General features: G+C 50.6%; 3 protein-coding genes across 3 annotated transcripts; 2 read left to right on the top strand and 1 right to left on the bottom strand.

Annotated features, from left to right (window-relative positions):
- Positions 1 to 6986: 6986 nt before the first annotated feature.
- Positions 6987 to 7760, bottom strand: LOC119975960 (late histone H2B.L4-like). The gene has a single exon (XM_038815942.1). The coding sequence runs from the start codon at positions 7725 to 7727 to the stop codon at positions 7353 to 7355; it is 375 nt and encodes a 124-aa protein (XP_038671870.1). The 5' UTR covers positions 7728 to 7760; the 3' UTR covers positions 6987 to 7352.
- A 3850-nt stretch (positions 7761 to 11610) lies between these two features.
- LOC119975961 (histone H1.01-like) lies at positions 11611 to 12791 on the top strand. Its single transcript, XM_038815944.1, has one exon. The coding sequence runs from the start codon at positions 11723 to 11725 to the stop codon at positions 12407 to 12409; it is 687 nt and encodes a 228-aa protein (XP_038671872.1). The 5' UTR covers positions 11611 to 11722; the 3' UTR covers positions 12410 to 12791.
- Positions 12792 to 13738: 947 nt separating this feature from the next.
- On the top strand, positions 13739 to 15761 carry LOC119975955 (histone H2B type 1-A-like). Its single transcript, XM_038815937.1, has one exon. It carries the CDS (start codon positions 14172 to 14174, stop codon positions 14577 to 14579), a length of 408 nt encoding a protein of 135 aa, XP_038671865.1. The 5' UTR covers positions 13739 to 14171; the 3' UTR covers positions 14580 to 15761.
- Positions 15762 to 17243: the final 1482 nt, after the last annotated feature.

The raw sequence follows: 17243 nt of genomic DNA, 5'->3' as shown, positions 1-17243 counted from the left end.
TTTTCTAATTCTCTTCCTTTACTTTCTCTCTCTCTTTTGTCTCTTTCCTGTCTCTTTCTTTCTCCACCTGTCTTTTCTCCGCCCCGTTTCTCTCCTCTCCTCACTTCTAGTCTCTCGTCTCTAGTCTCTGCCTCTAGTCTCTAGTCTCTAGTCTAAAAAATGGTGGCCAAATTATCCATGGATATACTATTTGATATCTGTCTTAAGCGATCTGATCACACCCCAATATAATCCTAATTGGTTTAAGCTATATTCAAAACACATTTGATTTGATAAAAAGCCGTCCATCATGACAATGTAACGCCACTTCTAATTGTTGCTTATTGGTATGTTTCCCATGGGATATTGTGCTTTATCAAAACCAGCAAAAACTGGTCTAATGCTGACCTACCTATTGCCACCATGGAGACCTCATGTTATCTCATCATACTATGCGAGGCATAATTCCGAAAATATAATTCAAACTGTAGAATGTTGGAATCAAATATATTTATTATATTTGATTCGATGTTTTAACTGTCCATTTATTAAAAACAAGGCAACACAGTCTAAAATGTTTCAGCTAGTATAATCGTGGGATGTAATTTACTCTAATCTGAAATGGCGTGAGAATCAGGCAATTCGTTCATTCTTATTCCTCGTTGCCATGGATTCAACCCTTGTCCTTGGGAAAAATTTAATGTTTTTATCAGACTTCTGTGTTTTGCAAACTCATGACTGAGTTTGGAAATTGTATGGTTCTTTCATTTTAAAACTGGGAATTGATATTTCTGTCTTAAACAGTCTTCTTACCTATATTAAGTGTATTTAAAATACCTGACTTCTACAGTGACCCAAGGAGGAATCGAACCTGGGACCCTGGAGCTGTGAAGCAACAGTGCTAACCACTATGCTACCGTGCTGCCCTAATCTAAGGCTTTCCTCCCTGCTTTCTACTCCACCACCAATTTCCGTAAGAAGTCTTACAACACCAGGTTAAAGTCCAACATGTTTGTTTCAAACACGAGCTTTTGGAGCACTGCCTCAGGTGAGGAAGGAGCAGTGCTCCGAAAGCTAGTGTTTGAAACAAACATGTTGGACTTTAACCTGATGTTGTAAGACTTCTTACTGTGCTCACCCCAGTCCAATGCCGGCATCTCCATATCATAGCTACCAATTTCTGTATCATCTGCAAACTTACTGATCATTCCATCGCATTCCAGTCTGTTTCATTAATGTATATTCCTACAATGGAGTTTGATGCTGCTGGGGTTCGATGCTGCTGGGGTTCGATGCTGCTGGAGTTTGGTGCTGCTGGGGTTCGATGCTGCTGGGGTTCGATGCTGCTGCGGTTCGATGCTGCTGGGGTTCGATGCTGCTGGGGTTCGATGCTGCTGGGGCTAATGCTGCTGGGGTTAATGCTGCTGGGGTTCGATGCTGCTGGGGTTCGATGCTGCTGGGGTTCGATGCTGCTGGGGCTAATGCTGCTGGGGTTCGATGCTGCTGGGATTCGATGCTGCTGGGGTTCGATGCTGCTGGGGTTCGATGCTGCTGGGGTTCGATGCTGCTGGGGTTCGATGCTGCTGGGGTTCGATGCTGCTGGGGTTCGATGCTGCTGGGGATCGATGCTGCTGGGGTTCGATGCTGCTGGGGTTCGATGCTGCTGGGGTTCGATGCTGCTGGGGTTCGATGCTGCTGGGGTTCGGTGCTGCTGGGGTTCGATGCTGCTGGAGTTTGATGCTGCTGGGGTTTGGTGCTGCTGGGGTTCGATGCTGCTGGGGTTCGGTGCTGCTGGGGTTCGATGATGCTGGGGATAATGCTGCTGGGGTTCGATGCTGCTGGGGTTCGGTGTTGCTGGGGATCGATGCTGCTGGGGATCGATGCTGCTGGGGATCGATGCTGCTGGGGCTAATGCTGCTGGGGTTCGATGCTGCTGGGGTTCGGTGCTGCTGGGGTTCGATGCTGCTGGAGTTTGATGCTGCTGGGGTTTAGTGCTGCTGGGGTTCGATGCTGCTGGGGTTCGGTGCTGCTGGGGTTCGGTGCTGCTGGGGTTCGATGCTGCTGGGGTTCGATGCTGCTGGGGTTTGATGCTGCTGGGGTTCGGTGCTGCTGGGGCTCGATGCTGCTGGGGTTCGATGCTGCTGGGGTTCGGTGCTGCTGGGGTTTGATGCTGCTGGGGTTTGGTGCTGCTGGGGTTTGGTGCTACTGGGGTTCGATGCTGCTGGGGTTCGATGCTGCTGGGGTTCGATGCTGCTGGGGGTTCGGTGCTGCTGGGGTTCGATGCTGCTGGAGTGTGGTGCTGCTGGGGTTCGATGCTGCTGGGGTTCGATGCTGCTGCGGTTCGATGCTGCTGGGGTTCGGTGCTGCTGGGGTTCGATGCTGCTGGGGTTCGGTGCTGCTGGGGTTCGGTGCTGCTGGGGTTCGATGCTGCTGGGGTTCGATGCTGCTGGGGTTCGATGCTGCTGGGGTTCGATGCTGCTGGGGTTCGATGCTGCTGGGGATCGATGCTGCTGGGGTTCGATGCTGCTGGGGTTCGATGCTGCTGGGGTTCGATGCTGCTGGGGTTCGATGCTGCTGGGGTTCGGTGCTGCTGGGGTTCCATGCTGCTGGAGTTTGATGCTGCTGGGGTTTGGTGCTGCTGGGGTTCGATGCTGCTGGGGTTCGGTGCTGCTGGGGTTCGATGATGCTGGGGATAATGCTGCTGGGGTTCGATGCTGCTGGGGTTCGGTGTTGCTGGGGATCGATGCTGCTGGGAATCGATGCTGCTGGGGATCGATGCTGCTGGGGATCGATGCTGCTGGGGCTAATGCTGCTGGGGTTCGATGCTGCTGGGGTTCGGTGCTGCTGGGGTTCGATGCTGCTGGAGTTTGATGCTGCTGGGGTTTAGTGCTGCTGGGGTTTGATGCTGCTGGGGTTCGATGCTGCTGGGGTTCGATGCTGCTGGGGTTCGGTGCTGCTGGGGTTCGATGCTGCTGGAGTTTGATGCTGCTGGGGTTTGGTGCTGCTGGGGTTCGATGCTGCTGGGGTTCGGTGCTGCTGGGGTTCGATGATGCTGGGGATAATGCTGCTGGGGTTCGATGCTGCTGGGGTTCGGTGTTGCTGGGGATCGATGCTGCTGGGAATCGATGCTGCTGGGGATCGATGCTGCTGGGGATCGATGCTGCTGGGGCTAATGCTGCTGGGGTTCGATGCTGCTGGGGTTCGGTGCTGCTGGGGTTCGATGCTGCTGGAGTTTGATGCTGCTGGGGTTTAGTGCTGCTGGGGTTCGATGCTGCTGGGGTTCGGTGCTGCTGGGGTTCGGTGCTGCTGGGGTTCGATGCTGCTGGGGTTCGATGCTGCTGGGGTTTGATGCTGCTGGGGTTCGGTGCTGCTGGGGCTCGATGCTGCTGGGGTTCGATGCTGCTGGGGTTCGGTGCTGCTGGGGTTTGATGCTGCTGGGGTTTGGTGCTGCTGGGGTTTGGTGCTACTGGGGTTCGATGCTGCTGGGGTTCGATGCTGCTGGGGTTCGATGCTGCTGGGGGTTCGGTGCTGCTGGGGTTCGATGCTGCTGGAGTTTGGTGCTGCTGGGGTTCGATGCTGCTGGGGTTCGATGCTGCTGCGGATCGATGCTGCTGGGGTTCGGTGCTGCTGGGGTTCGATGCTGCTGGGGTTCGGTGCTGCTGGGGTTCGGTGCTGCTGGGGTTCGATGCTGCTGGGGTTCGGTGCTGCTGGGGTTCGATGCTGCTGGAGTTTGGTGCTGCTGGGGTTTGATGCTGCTGCGGTTCGATGCTGCTTGGGCTCGATGCTGCTGGGGTTCGGTGCTGCTGGGGTTTGATGCTGCTGGGTTCTGTGCTGCTGGGGTTCGGTGCTGCTGGTGTTCGATGCTGCTGGGGTTAATGCTGCTGGGGTTCGATGCTGCTGGGGTTCGATGCTGCTGGGGTTCGATGCTGCTGGGGTTTGGTGCTGCTGGGGTTTGATGCTGCTGGGTTTAATGCTGCTGGGGTTTAATGCTACTGGGGTATACTTTACATCCTTGTGAGGGCAGTATGGTAGCACAGTGGTTAGCACTGTTGCTTCACAGCTCCAAGGACCCAGGTTCGATTCCCGGCTTGGGTCACTGTCTGTGCGGAGTCTGCACCTTCTCCCCGTGTCTGCGTGTGTTTCCTCCGGGGTGCTCCGGTTTCCTCCCACAGTCCAAAGATGTGCGGGTTAGATGGATTGGCCATGATAAATTGCCCCGTGTCCGATAAAGGTGAGGTGGGGTTACGGGGATGGGGTGGAGGTGTGGGGATGCGGTGGGGGTTTGGGGATAGGCTGCAGGTGTGGGCTTAGGTAGGGTGTTCTTCCCAAGGGCCGGTGCAGACTCGAGGGGCCGAATGGCCTCCTTCTGCATTGTAAATTCTATGATTCTATGATCCTCAGAACTGAGCATGTCACCAAGGGAAATGACATAATTGCTGATGATCTGTATCGAGTTATTAAAAGATAGTCGATGAGGAAACAGCTTCTGGATTAAATGATGCTGTCATTCTGCTAATTCTAATTGTTACATTCACTTCCTTTCCTTACAAGGGTTGCAATGTTGTCAATGCGATATTTGTAATTGCGGAAGGGTTGCCAATACAGCATGTCATATCCATTTCTGTAAACATTTGTTATGATGCTAAGAGCTTGTTGTATTTTGAAACCGCTGTAAACAAATCATTCCTATGGTCAAGCTCCCTTTTTGCCCGGGGGGGGGGGGGGGGGGGGGGGGGGGGGGGGGGTAAGTGTGATAGAATCCTGGGTTCCAAAGCTTTTTCATTGAAAAGAGGGGCTAAAAGGCAAAAGTGAGAAAGTTACCTGACCCAGGAAACCCAAGACTTGAGTTCTTACCGCAGTGGAGAGGGTCCCGTCTCTGGCCTGTCCAAAATGACCAATGTCCCACCTGTGAACCCTGCAGCCGCCGTTTTCCCTGGGGCCTTGTGCACTTCAGACCAATCAGGAGAAGGCCGAAAGTTGGCAAAGATCGTTGGAGAGGTGGGATGCACTTTTATGGACGGCCGGACAGACCTTTGGGAGAGGTATGGAGTCCTTGGGGGAGGTACGTTGCCCTCTGAGAGAGGGCAAGTGTCTTTTGGGATCGTTGAAAGTCTATATGAAGATGTGTTAAAAAAATGGATACATTCCCTGTAGCTTATTGGAGCAGTGCTCACTACTTTACCCTGTCTGTTAACGTAAGCCAGATGTTTCTCATCATAGAATATAGCGCTGCATGAATGATTACACAACCTATCATTATCACAGTGCCTGGGCATAGCTGGCAGAGGCGGTCAGCGCCGTGGGCAAACGCGTCCCGACCGGCCTGCTGTGCCGCAAATAAACTTCACGAGCTACTCAGGGCGGCCAGGGTGAGTAGGCACCGTGCCCCTGCCACCAACCCCTGCCCAACGCAGGCATAACCCAACAACTCCCGCCCCCTCAAACCTGGAGGGCAGGCGATTCCCCCACCCTGCACCACATGCCGCTCCCCATCCCAGCCAACATGGCTGGGTGCCCTGGCCACTGAGGTCACCAGCTAGCCACCCTGGTGCTGACTGAAACATAGAAATTAGAAGCAAGAGGCTATTCAACCCTTCAAGCCTGCTCCTCGATTCATTACGATCAAGTTCAATGCCCTGATGATCCTGGCTTCACCCCATATTCCTTTAGCTCCAAGAGCTCGATATATATTTAATTCCTTCTTGAAATTACGCAATGTTTTGGCCTCAACTACTTTCTGTGTGGCAGTGAATTCCAAATTCACCGCTCTCTGGGTAAAGAAAACTCTCATCTCAGTCCTCAAAGATTTACCCCTTATCCTCAAACTATGGCCCCTTGTTCTGAACGGTGGATCTAATTCATAAGATCTGCCCTAGTTGCATCTGCCATTTAATAATGTGTGATTTATAGTTTATGATCAACCAACCTTTGTTAATTCATATTTAGGTCATGTTGATTCTGGATTTTAAGAGTCAAGGTTATTTGATAGCATTGGTTTTCATAGAATAGAATTTTCAGTGCAGAAGGAGGCCATTCAGCCCATCGAGTCTGCACCGTCTTGGAAAGAGCACCCTACCCAAGGTCACCACCTCCACCCTATCCCATAATCCAGTAACCCCACCCAACACTAAGGGCAATTTTGGACACTAAGGGCAATTTATCATGGCCAATCCACCTAACCTGCACATCTTTGGACTGTGGGAGGAAACCGGAGCACCCGGAGGAAAACCACGCAGACACGGGGAGGATGTGCAGACTCCGCACAGACAGTGACACAAGCCGGAATCGAACCTGGGACCCTGGAGCTGTGAAGCAATTGTGCCATCCACAATGCTACCGTGCTGCCCAACGATCTTTATTCAACTCTTGCAAAGTTTGGTTTCAAACAGTGGGATTGTGCGTCTTCATTCATTGTGAATAGCTGCGAGTAAAAAAAAGTTGCCGGTCTTCTCCAAAATTGTAAGACCCATTAATGAACCTTTTATGTTACCATTCCCCACTCATGAAGCTCTTTTTAACCTTGAAAGTTCACCTCGGGTCCTTCCAAATCAAAAACGTCTTGGGAGGTATGGATGGGAATGAAATAACACTCTGGCTGGGCTTATTTTTGTGTTGGTTGAAGGCGAGGGTGGGTTCTTGAAACATGTTCAATATCCTTGTTCCGCCACCCCTCCCCCTCACCAGCAAGTGTAACTTATTCATCTATTCGTCTGTGTGTGGAATCTGCACGTTCTCCCCGTGTCTGCGTGGGTTTCCTCCGGGTGCTCCGGTTTCCTCCCAGTCCAAAGACGTGCTTGTTAGATGAATTGGGACATTCTGAATTCTCCCTCAGTGTACTTGAACAGTTTGAAGAGGGGATTTTCACAGTAACTTCATCGCCAATGTGAGCCTACTTGTGTGACAATTATAGATTACTTGCAAAACCTCCACAGGAGGCAATGATGCATCGCCCTCCGCCCCCCAACATGGATAAAAATGCTAACAGCAAGAAGAGACAAAGACAATTGTTTACCATCAGTTTCCGTCATATAATTTGAGGGAAGAAATAGGTCATTGCAAATTTGAACTCCGAGACAACATGCACATTAAGCCTTTTTTCTTTGAGGGAGGGTTGAGGGGCAAGTGGTGGATATATAGCTGTGGGTACTTTTGGGTGAGGGAGGGTTGTGGCATCGCCCTCTCCCCCAGTTCAACGTTGGAATGAAGTGGCAAACCCCTCTTAAGCCCTTTAGATGTCGGTGCAGGGGGTGCCCTGCAAAAGGCCTTGGGTGGGTGGGCGTATGTGCGAGTGTCTCTCCATTCGCTCCTCTCCAGGGTGACAGGAGGAGCAGGAGCCCCGCCGCTGCTCCCCCACCACCCTCTCCACCGGATCCTCACTTCCAGCCGACGTACGTGGTGACCGCCTTGGTGCCCTCGGCCACGGCGTGCTTGGCCAGCTCGCCGGGCAGCAAGAGGCGCACGGCGCTCTGGATCTCCCGGGAGGAGAGCGTGTGCCGCCGGCTGTAGCGGACCAGGCGGGAGGCCTCGCAGGCGATGCGCTCGAAGATGTCGCCGACGAACGAGTCCATGACCGAGGTGGCCTGGCAGGAGATGTTGTTGCGCGGGTGGATCTGCTTCAGCACCCGGTGGATGTAGAGGCTGTAGCTGGCCTTGCGCCGCCGCTTCCGCTCGCTCCGGGTGCCGCCACATGCCGCCCTCCTCGCTTTCCTGACCCATTTCTTCGACTCCGCGCCCTTGCACTCATGCATGATGCTCAGTGCTGCAGGGTGGCGGCGCACCGCCGGCGCCGCCTATTTAACAGCTGGCCGTATGCAAATGAGGGATCGGAAAGCGGCCGCGTCGCCATTGGCCGAGAGGGTCGGGCATTGTGACGCGCGGTGACGATGGAGGCCAATCGGCCAATCCGGGGGCCCTCAACCGCCTGGCCGCGCCCCCGTGAAGGCTCAATTGAGCAACGTTTGACCGCCCCGCCTCGTCTCAGGGATGTCGGCACCCCCCAGTGCTGTGTGTGTTATGTGTGGGAGAGGCAGAGGGTGTGAAAATTTACAGTTACCCGATTGTTTGTCCAATTAAATAGTGTGGCCAATCCACCCAATCCCAGTAACTCCTTCATTAAATGTGTTTAAGGTAAAGATAGATAGTTTTTTTGAAGAATAAAGGGATTAAGGGTTATGGTGTTCCGGCAGGAAAGTGGAGCTGAGTCCACAAAAGATCAGCCATGATCTCACTGAATGGCGGAGCAGGCTCCAGGGGCCAGATGGCCTACTCCTGCTCCTAGTTCTTATGTTCTTAATCTGCACGTCATAGAATTTACAGTGCAGAAGGAGACCATTCTGCCCATCAAGTCTGCCCTGTGGTGGAAAGAGCACCCCACCCAAGCCCACGCCTCCACCCTATCCCAGTAACCCCACCTAACCTTTCGTTTTTTGCACTAAGGGCAATCTATCATGGCCAATCCACCCAGATCAGCGAACATACAGTGCAGAAGGAGGCCATTCGGTCCATCGAGTCTGCACCAACCCACTTAAGCCCTCACTTCCACCCTATCCCCGTAACCCAATAACCCCTCCTGACCTTTTTTGGTCACTAAGGGCAATTTATCATCGCCAATCCACCTAACCAGCATAAAAGCAAATTACGGCGGATGCTGGAATCTGAAACGAAAGGGAAAAGGCTGGAAAATCTCAGCAAGTCTGGCAGCATCTGGAGGGAGAGAAAAGAGCTAACGTTTCGAGTCCGATGACTCTTTGTCAAAGCTAACAGACAGAGAAAGTGGGAAATATTTATACTGTGGAGTGAGAATGAAAGACGAGTCATAGCCACAATGGCCAAGAATATCAAAATTTTAAACATCTTCCAGGCCGAGGACGGCTAAATTATAAACATAGCCACAGTGGCTATGACTCATCTTTCATTCTCACTCCACAGTATAAATATTTCCCGCTTTGTCTGTTAGATGTGACAAAGAGTCATCGGACTCGAAACGTCAGCTCTTTTCTCTCCATACAGATGCTGCCAGACTTGCTGAGATTTTCCAGCATTTTCCCTACCTAGCCAGCACATCTTTTGACTGCTGTGGGAGGAAACCGGAGCACCCGGAAGAAAGCCACGCAGACACAGGGAGAACGTGGACTCCACACAGACAGTGACCCAAGCCGGGAATCAAACCTGGGACCCTGCAACTGTGAAGCAAATGTGCTAACCACTGTGCTATTGTGCTGCCCCCAAATCCTTTGGGTTGTGGGGGTGAAACCCATGCAGACACGGGGAGAATGTGCAAACACCGCACAGACAGTGACCCGGGGCCGAAATCTAAGCCGGGACCTCAGCGCCATGATCAACAGTGCTAACCACTGCGTCATCGTGCGTGCCGCCCAGTTAGATTCTCATCTTATCGCTCAGATGCAAAATGGATGTTTCAGATAGGCCGCCCCCTTCAACGAACAGCCCAGTCTCTGCTCAGTTGGGTCTTAATGGTGGCCATTCAGCCCTTCGAGCAGGCCTCCCTCTAGAGTCTGTAAGATCACGATGGATCTGGTTGTGGTCTCAGCTCCAGCGGCTATGGCTCCATCACGGAAGGGGTGTGGGGCTGGAAAATGTGGCAAGCCATTGGAAATTCCACCCGTCATACCCGCTTGCCACCCCATATTTTTAATTCCCCCGTCAATCAGGAATCTGTCAACATTGAATGAATTTATGAATGACCGAGCCTCCTGAAATTTACGAGCAAGAAAATTCAGCAGGCAAACGACAGAGAGTAAGAGAGAGAAAAAAATCTCCACTTAAAATGATAGACCTCTTATACTGAAACCACATAATGGGCAGCCTCATTACTTTACAAATTAAAAACGGACTCTCACTGCCTTAATATATAAATGAGCAAATCAGTTTCCCACCCACATCAGAAATGTCTCCCCTTTAATTTTAAATCGTAGACATTCTGGACTCCTGTGAGGAGTCAATGAGGATAGACAAGGGCAGAGGGGATTTGTGAATACGGGAATGGAATCATGAATTATTTGCTCAGTCACATTTTTCTTTAACTTGTCTCAAATAACAATTCTCAATAGGTTGGTTACTGCACGCAGGCACTTGACCATTTTGTCCAGAGTGATGAAAATTGCCCTCATTCTTTAGCCTGAGGAACGAGACTCAAAATCATTCAACACTTCAGGGGGGGTGGAACCTGGAAAGGGCTGTTTAGCACAGGGCTAAATCGCTGGCTTTGAAAGCAGGCCAGCAGCACGGTTCGATTCCCGTAACAGCCTCCCCGAACAGGCGCCGGAACGTGGTGACCCGGGGCTTTTCACAGTAACTTCATTTGAAGCCTGCTTGTGACAATAAGCAATTTTCATTTCAGCTATTGCCAGAAATTGCAATGAGATGCATCCACGGTCACATCTTGTGTTTATTGGCTATTGACTTAAGTAGAAGTCTGGTTTAGCACAGTGGGCTGAACAGCTGGCTTCTAATGCAGAACAAGGCCAGCAGCGTGGGTTCAATTCCCGTACCGGCCTCCCCGAACTGGCGCCGGAATGTGGCGACTAGGGATTTTTCACAGCAACTTCATTGAAGCCTATTTGTGACAATAAGCGATTATTATTAAGTATTTTGGCAATGGGGTTTGGCTGTATATATATAAAAAAGAAATATTTGCATTTACATGGTGTATTTCACAGCTTCAGGACCACAACGTGCTTTGCAGCCAGAGAAGATATGAAGTGAAGTGTAGCCACTGTTGTAATGTAGGCATATGGGCCAAATGCAGGCAAGTGGGACAACCTTAGTGATAGAAACTGGGCGGCATAGACCTGCTGGGCCGATGGGCCTGTTTCTGTGCATCTATGATTCTATGAATGCTGCACTGTCAGAGGTGCTGCCTGGTGGCTGGGAAACATCCTGCAAGACAACAGTGAGCAAAATACCGTGGGAAAGTCAGGGACGACACTACACAAGAGGGGAATGCAAGATTCCCTGAGACATATTTGGCGTGATTTGATTCGGGAAGGTGAAGGGCAGGTGGCAAAGTTTAGTTTGCCCTGAGGCCTGGGAAATGGTGGGTGGCTCCATGGAGGTGGGCTGGAGGCACAACAATTCTATGGGTGGGGCCAAGTACCGGCTCCCAGTGGGAGGACTCGCCTCTATCGCGTCCGCTTTGAGCGTTGGGGAGCACGTGACCTGTGGACTGGGAGGGGGGGGGGGACCAAGCGCCGGCTCCCAGTGGGAGGACTCGCCTCTATCGCGTCCGCTTTTATTGTTGTGGAGGACTGGGTTGGGGAACACGTGAGTTGGGAGCATGCGCCGTGGGCCGGGGAACACGTGCCGGGTGGGTTAAGGCCAGGCGGCGGCTCCCAGTGGGAGGACTCGCCTCTATCGCGTCCGCTTTGTGTAGGGCAGCACGTGCCGTGGTCTGGGGGGAGGGGTGGGGGCCAAGCGGCGGCTCCCAGTGGGAGGACTCGCCTCTCAGTGGGAGGAATCGCCCCTATTGCGTCCGCCTTGGGTGTTGGGGATCACGTGCCCAGTGGTCTCGGGGGAGGGGCGGGGGCCAGGCGGCGGCTCCCAGTGGGAGGACTCGCCTCTCAGTGGGAGGATTCGTCCCTATTGCGTCCGCCTTGGGTTTTGAAAAGGCGCCGCCGCTGCCGCCCGCTCGCTAGTTGCAGCGTCGGCGCCGAGGAGCGCGGGGAGCGCTCTGTCCGGGAGGGGCGGCGAAGCGAAGGTGCTGAAGGCGCCGCCGTCGTCGCCAATGGTTTTGGGCGGTCGGCGCGGAGGCCCCTCCCGGGGCAGGGAGACCAGGAGGCGGAGGGGCCCAGAGCTGCCGCCCAATGTGCGCCAAGCCGAGCCGGCGGGGGGATCGCCCACCGTGTCGGCACACATCATGGAGGCGGTGGCCTCCTCCCGGCAGCGCCGTGGCCTCTCGCTGGCCGGCGTCAAGAAGGCGCTGTCGGCCGCCGGCTACGACGTGCCGCGGATCAACTCGCGGGTGAACCAGGCGGTGCGGAGCCTGGTCAGCGGCGGCTCGCTGCTGCAGACGGCGGGCACCGGGGCCTCGGGCTCCTTCAGGATCAACCGGCAGCACCCGGAGGGCCCCAGCCGCCCGGCCCCCGCCGCTGCCCCCACCCACAGGACCCGGCGGGGGGGCGGCCGGCAGCCGCGGAGAGCGGCCCCCAGAGCCAAGGTGAAGAAACCGGCCCGGCTCCGCAGGAAGAAGAAGCCGGGAGGAGGCGGCAAGAGGAAGGCAGCCGGCGACCGCAAGAGAAGCACCAAAGCCACCGGCGTGCGGAGGCTGGGCGGGCGGCTCCGCAAAGCGGTCAAGGAGCCGGCGGCGCCAGGGGCTGATCCGGCCGCCGGGCACGAAGGGGAAGGAGAGGCGGCGGTAACGGAGGAAACAAGCGGGCGGCAAAGAGGCAGAGCGGGGAGGGAGGAGAAATAAAAAGCAGACACAAAACAAAAAGGCTCTTTTTAGAGCCACCGACTCCCTCCGAGAAAGAGAAACAATCAGAACATCAACCCCCAGATCCATAAATCACTGAGCAACACAACAAATAATAGAGATAAAAACACTGAAAACAGCATCTGAGGGGAATGAGAAGCCAGTTTTACAGGGGAAAACTTTCCGGTCCCGCCCGCCTCCTGGCGAGATCGGAAAATCTAACGGGAGTGGGAATTTCCTGGAACGGAAAACGTCAATGTCCAATATTGGGACCATTCCTGACCTGATTTGACTTCACTCTCCCGAAATCTTGCTTTAGGATTAAAGAAAAGATGTTGCCTTTTACTCCCTCTTCCAGATTTATAAATATGAGCAAATATTATTTGAAGGGGGATTTGCTTCTTTGGGTTTGAATATTAGTGAGATTCCCGCAACCAGGAGCTTTTTTAACACGGGTCCCAGAGAAGTGAGGGAAAAGGAGAGAATGCCGTCCTGGCTCAACATCCTGACTTCGCAGCGTCTGGGACCGATCCTGTCCTAAAACATTTCTTTTAGGAGGCTGAGGGATTTGAATTTTGAGGGGGTTTGACGGCTTTGCGGGAAAGTCGCCGGCGATTTCATATCGACACAGCGTCGTAAATGAATCATTGCATCAGATTTGATCAATTAAGATTTGATATGTACAGACTCAAATTAAATATTACTTCAGATTTGACAAATTAAACATTTATGTACAGGCGCAAATTGAATACTAAAGATTTGATAAATGAAACAAGATTTGCTATATACAGATGCAAATTAAATATTACTTCTGATTTGACAAATTAAACATTAAGATTTGATATGTACAGACGCAAATTAAATATTACTTAAGATATGATGCATTAAAATTTGATATGTACAGACGCAAATTAAATATTACTTGAGATTTGATACATTAAACATTAAGATTGGATATGTACAGACGCAAATTAAATATTACTTAAGATTTGATAAATTAAACATTAAGATTTGATATGTACAGACGCAAATTAAATATTACTTAAGATTTGATAAATTAAACATTAAGATTTGATATGTACAGACGCAAATTAAATATTACTTAAGATTTGATAAATTAAACATTAAGATTTGCTATATACAGATGCAAATTAAATATTACTTCTGATTTGACAAATTAAACATTAAGATTTGATATGTACAGACGCAAATTAAATATTACTTAAGATATGATGCATTAAAATTTGATATGTACAGACGCAAATTAAATATTACTTGAGATTTGATACATTAAACATTAAGATTTGATATGTACAGACGCAAATTAAATATTACTTAAGATTTGATAAATTAAACATTAAGATTTGATATGTACAGACGCAAATTAAATATTACTTAAGATTTGATAAATTAAGCATTAAGATTTGATATGTACAAATTAAACATTACTTAAGATTTGATACATCAAACTTTAAGATTTGATATGTACAGACGCAAATTAAATATTACTTCAGATTTAATATCCAGATATAAAATATTTTTGGTTTTGGGAATATTTTCACTCCTCCCTGGCCCCTCCTTCACTCAAAGGCAACTTTTGAAATGAATACTTCCCTGTGATTTGTGCGAATTGAAACCAGGACGAGTCAATTGGAATGGAGGATTTGAAATCCTTCATTTGCATAGGGCTGTGCATATCAGGGTGGCGCCAGGCCCTGGGGACTTGAATCTCTCCTCAGGAAGGGGACTGAAGATCCAGGCCATGCCGACCGCTGCCGTCTCCATCAGCGCCACGGCCGTGGGCTCCAAGGGCTCCCTCTCCAAGAAAGGCTCCAAGAAGACGGCGATGAAAATGTCCCGCAAGGGCGACAGGAAGCACAGGCGGAGCCGCAAGGAGAGCTACAGCATCTACATCTACAAGGTGCTGAAGCAGGTGCACCCGGACACCGGCATCTCCTCCAAGGCCATGAGTGTCATCAACTCCTTCGTCAGCGACATCTTCGAGCGCATCGCCGGCGAGTCCTCCCGCCTGGTCCACTACTCCCGGCGCCAGACCATCTCCTCCCGGGAGATCCAGAGCGCCGTCCGCCTCCTGCTGCCCGGCGAGCTGGCCAAGCACGCCGTCTCCGAGGGCACCAAGGCGGTCACCAAGTACACCAGCTCCAAGTAGGGCAGAGCGCCGGCGGTTCCACAATCAAACCGCACCAACACAACCAAAACAAAACGGCTCTTCTCAGAGCCACTTACCAAGATCTTCACAGGGAGCTGGCAATCTATCTTCAATGCTATCTATAAATCTAAACGCAATCGTTCGCAACAACTAGGGAAACCCAACTTAGCACAACTTCAAATTTAACAAAACGTCTTCGAGTTTACCAAAATGGCTTAAAATTCACCAAACATATTTAAATTTACCAAAACATCTTTAAATTTACCTAAATACACCGTCAAATTTACCAAAACACATCTTCAATTTTACCAAAATGCACATTTACCAAAACTCCCATCAAATTTACCAGAACACCGCTTCAAATTTACCAAAACACCAAATTTACCAAAACACAGCTTCAGATTTATCAGGATACTGCTTCAAATTTGCCAGTACACAGTTTCAAATTTACCAAAACACACCTTCAAATTTGCCAGTACACACCTTCAAATTTACCAAATACACACAGTTTCAAATTTACCAAAACACACCTTCAAATTTGCAAAACACTATCAAATTTACCAAAACACACCCTCAAATTTACCAGAACACAATTTTAAGTTCACCATACCCCCATAACCCAGTCATTCCCCCTTAACTGTTTTGGTCATTAAGGGCAATTTATCATGGCCAATCCACCTAACCCGCACATCTTTGGACTGTGGGAGGATACTTGAGCACCCGGAGGAAACCCACGCACACACGGGGAGAACGTGCAAACTCCGCACAGTGTCCCAAGCCAGGAATCGAACCCTGGAGCTGTGAAGAAACTGTGCTAACCACTGTGCTACAGCGCTGCCTCCTTGAGTTGGTCTGTGCTCCTGGAGTTGATTGTTGCTCCTGGGGTTGACCCCCTCTCATCTTTCTAAACTCCAGTGAGTATAAGCCCAAATTGTTTACTCTCTCCTCACACGTAAGCTCTTCATCCCCGGTATCAATCTGGTGAACCTCCTCTGAACTTCCTCCAAAACCGCCACATCCATCCTCAAATAAGGAGACCAAAACTGGACACAATACTCCAGATGTGACCTAACATCTATACAATTGCAACAACACTTCTCTACTTTTATACTCCAGTCCTTTTTCAATAAATGCTGACAAATCATTTGTCTTTCTTATTACATTTTGTACCTGTATACAGATGTTCTGCGAGTTCTGAATAAAGACACCCGGATTCCGCTGCCCAGACACATTTTGAATCTACTTTCCATTTAGATAATAATTTTCCTGACTATTTTTTCGTCCAAAATGAATGACCTCACACTTATCCACATTAAACTCCATCTGCCAAACTTTGGCCAAATTCCACGGCCTATCTGAATCTGTCTGTAAAATCTGTATCACCTCTTCACTGCCTGTCTTCCCACCTATTTTAGTTGGTCTTTGCTCCTGGCGTTGGCTTCCACAGCCTTCTGCGGCAAAGAGTTCCACAGATTCACCCACCCTTTGGCTGAATAAATTCCTCCTCATCTCTGTTTTAAAGGATCATCCCTTCAGTCTGAGATGGTGCCCTCTGTTTCTATTTTTTCCGGCAAGTGGAAACATCCTCTCCACGTCTACTCTATCCAGACCTCGCAGTATCCTGTACGTTTCAATAAGATCCCCCCTCATCCTTCTAAACTCCAACGAGTACAGACCCAGAGCCCTCAACTGTTCCTCGTACGACAAACTCTTCAGTCCAGGACTCATTCTTATGAACCTCCTCTGGACCCTTTCCAAGGCCAGCACATCCTTCCTTAGATACGAGGCCCAAAACTGCTCACAATACTCCAAATGGGGTCTGACCAGAGCCTTATACAGCCTCAGAATTACATCCCTGCTCTTGTATTCTGGCCCTCTCGACATAAATGCAAATCGCTTATTGTCACAAGTAGGCTTCAAATGAAATTACTGTGAAAAGCCCCTAGCCGCCACATTCCGGCGCCTGTTCGGGGAGGCTGGTACGGGAATTGAACCGTGCTGCTGGCCTGCCTTGGTCTGCTTTAAAAGCCAGCGATTTAGCCCTGTGCTAAACCAGCCCCTGCTAACATTGCAGTTGCATTCCTAACCGCCTACTGAACCTGTACATTTTACGAGCAGGAACAGTTTCTCCCCATTGACTTCTGGGCGGCACAGGGGCACAGTCTTTAACACTGCTGCCTGACAGCGCAATGGACGCCGGGTTCCATTCCGACCTTGGGTGACTGTCTGTGTGGAGTTTGCACGGGCGCGGTACACAAACCTCACTAACGCTGCCAGTGTGGGACCGGAGCATGGTGTTGGAATCGGCGCTGGGCATAAATTTGCCTGCTACTCTGTGCTCGTTCGCAATTCTGGAGTCAGGAGGTGGAAAATTCAGCCAATGTATTTTATTGTATATTATTCTCTGGTAATATTCTATTGTATATTCTCTGGTAACATATTTTATTCAACCTGAGAGCTTCTCAATTGTCTAGAATCTAGATGGACCATACGGCCTCATCGGGCAAGGCGATGGGTGGAGGGGTTTGCCTCCTCAACAACTCCTCCTCAGACGGGGTGACCCTGGTGAACTATTGCTTCCCGGATCTCAAATAACTGATTGTGAAGTGACGACCATACTTCCTTCTGTGATGTTCTCTGTGGAGCCGCTCAAGGTGGCTAGAA

This window comes from Scyliorhinus canicula, chromosome 13 (assembly GCF_902713615.1).
Source record: "Scyliorhinus canicula chromosome 13, sScyCan1.1, whole genome shotgun sequence".
Classification (NCBI taxonomy): domain Eukaryota; kingdom Metazoa; phylum Chordata; class Chondrichthyes; order Carcharhiniformes; family Scyliorhinidae; genus Scyliorhinus; species Scyliorhinus canicula.
Note: the sequence above shows the minus strand (reverse complement) of the source record. Positions and strands in the feature narration are given on the sequence as shown.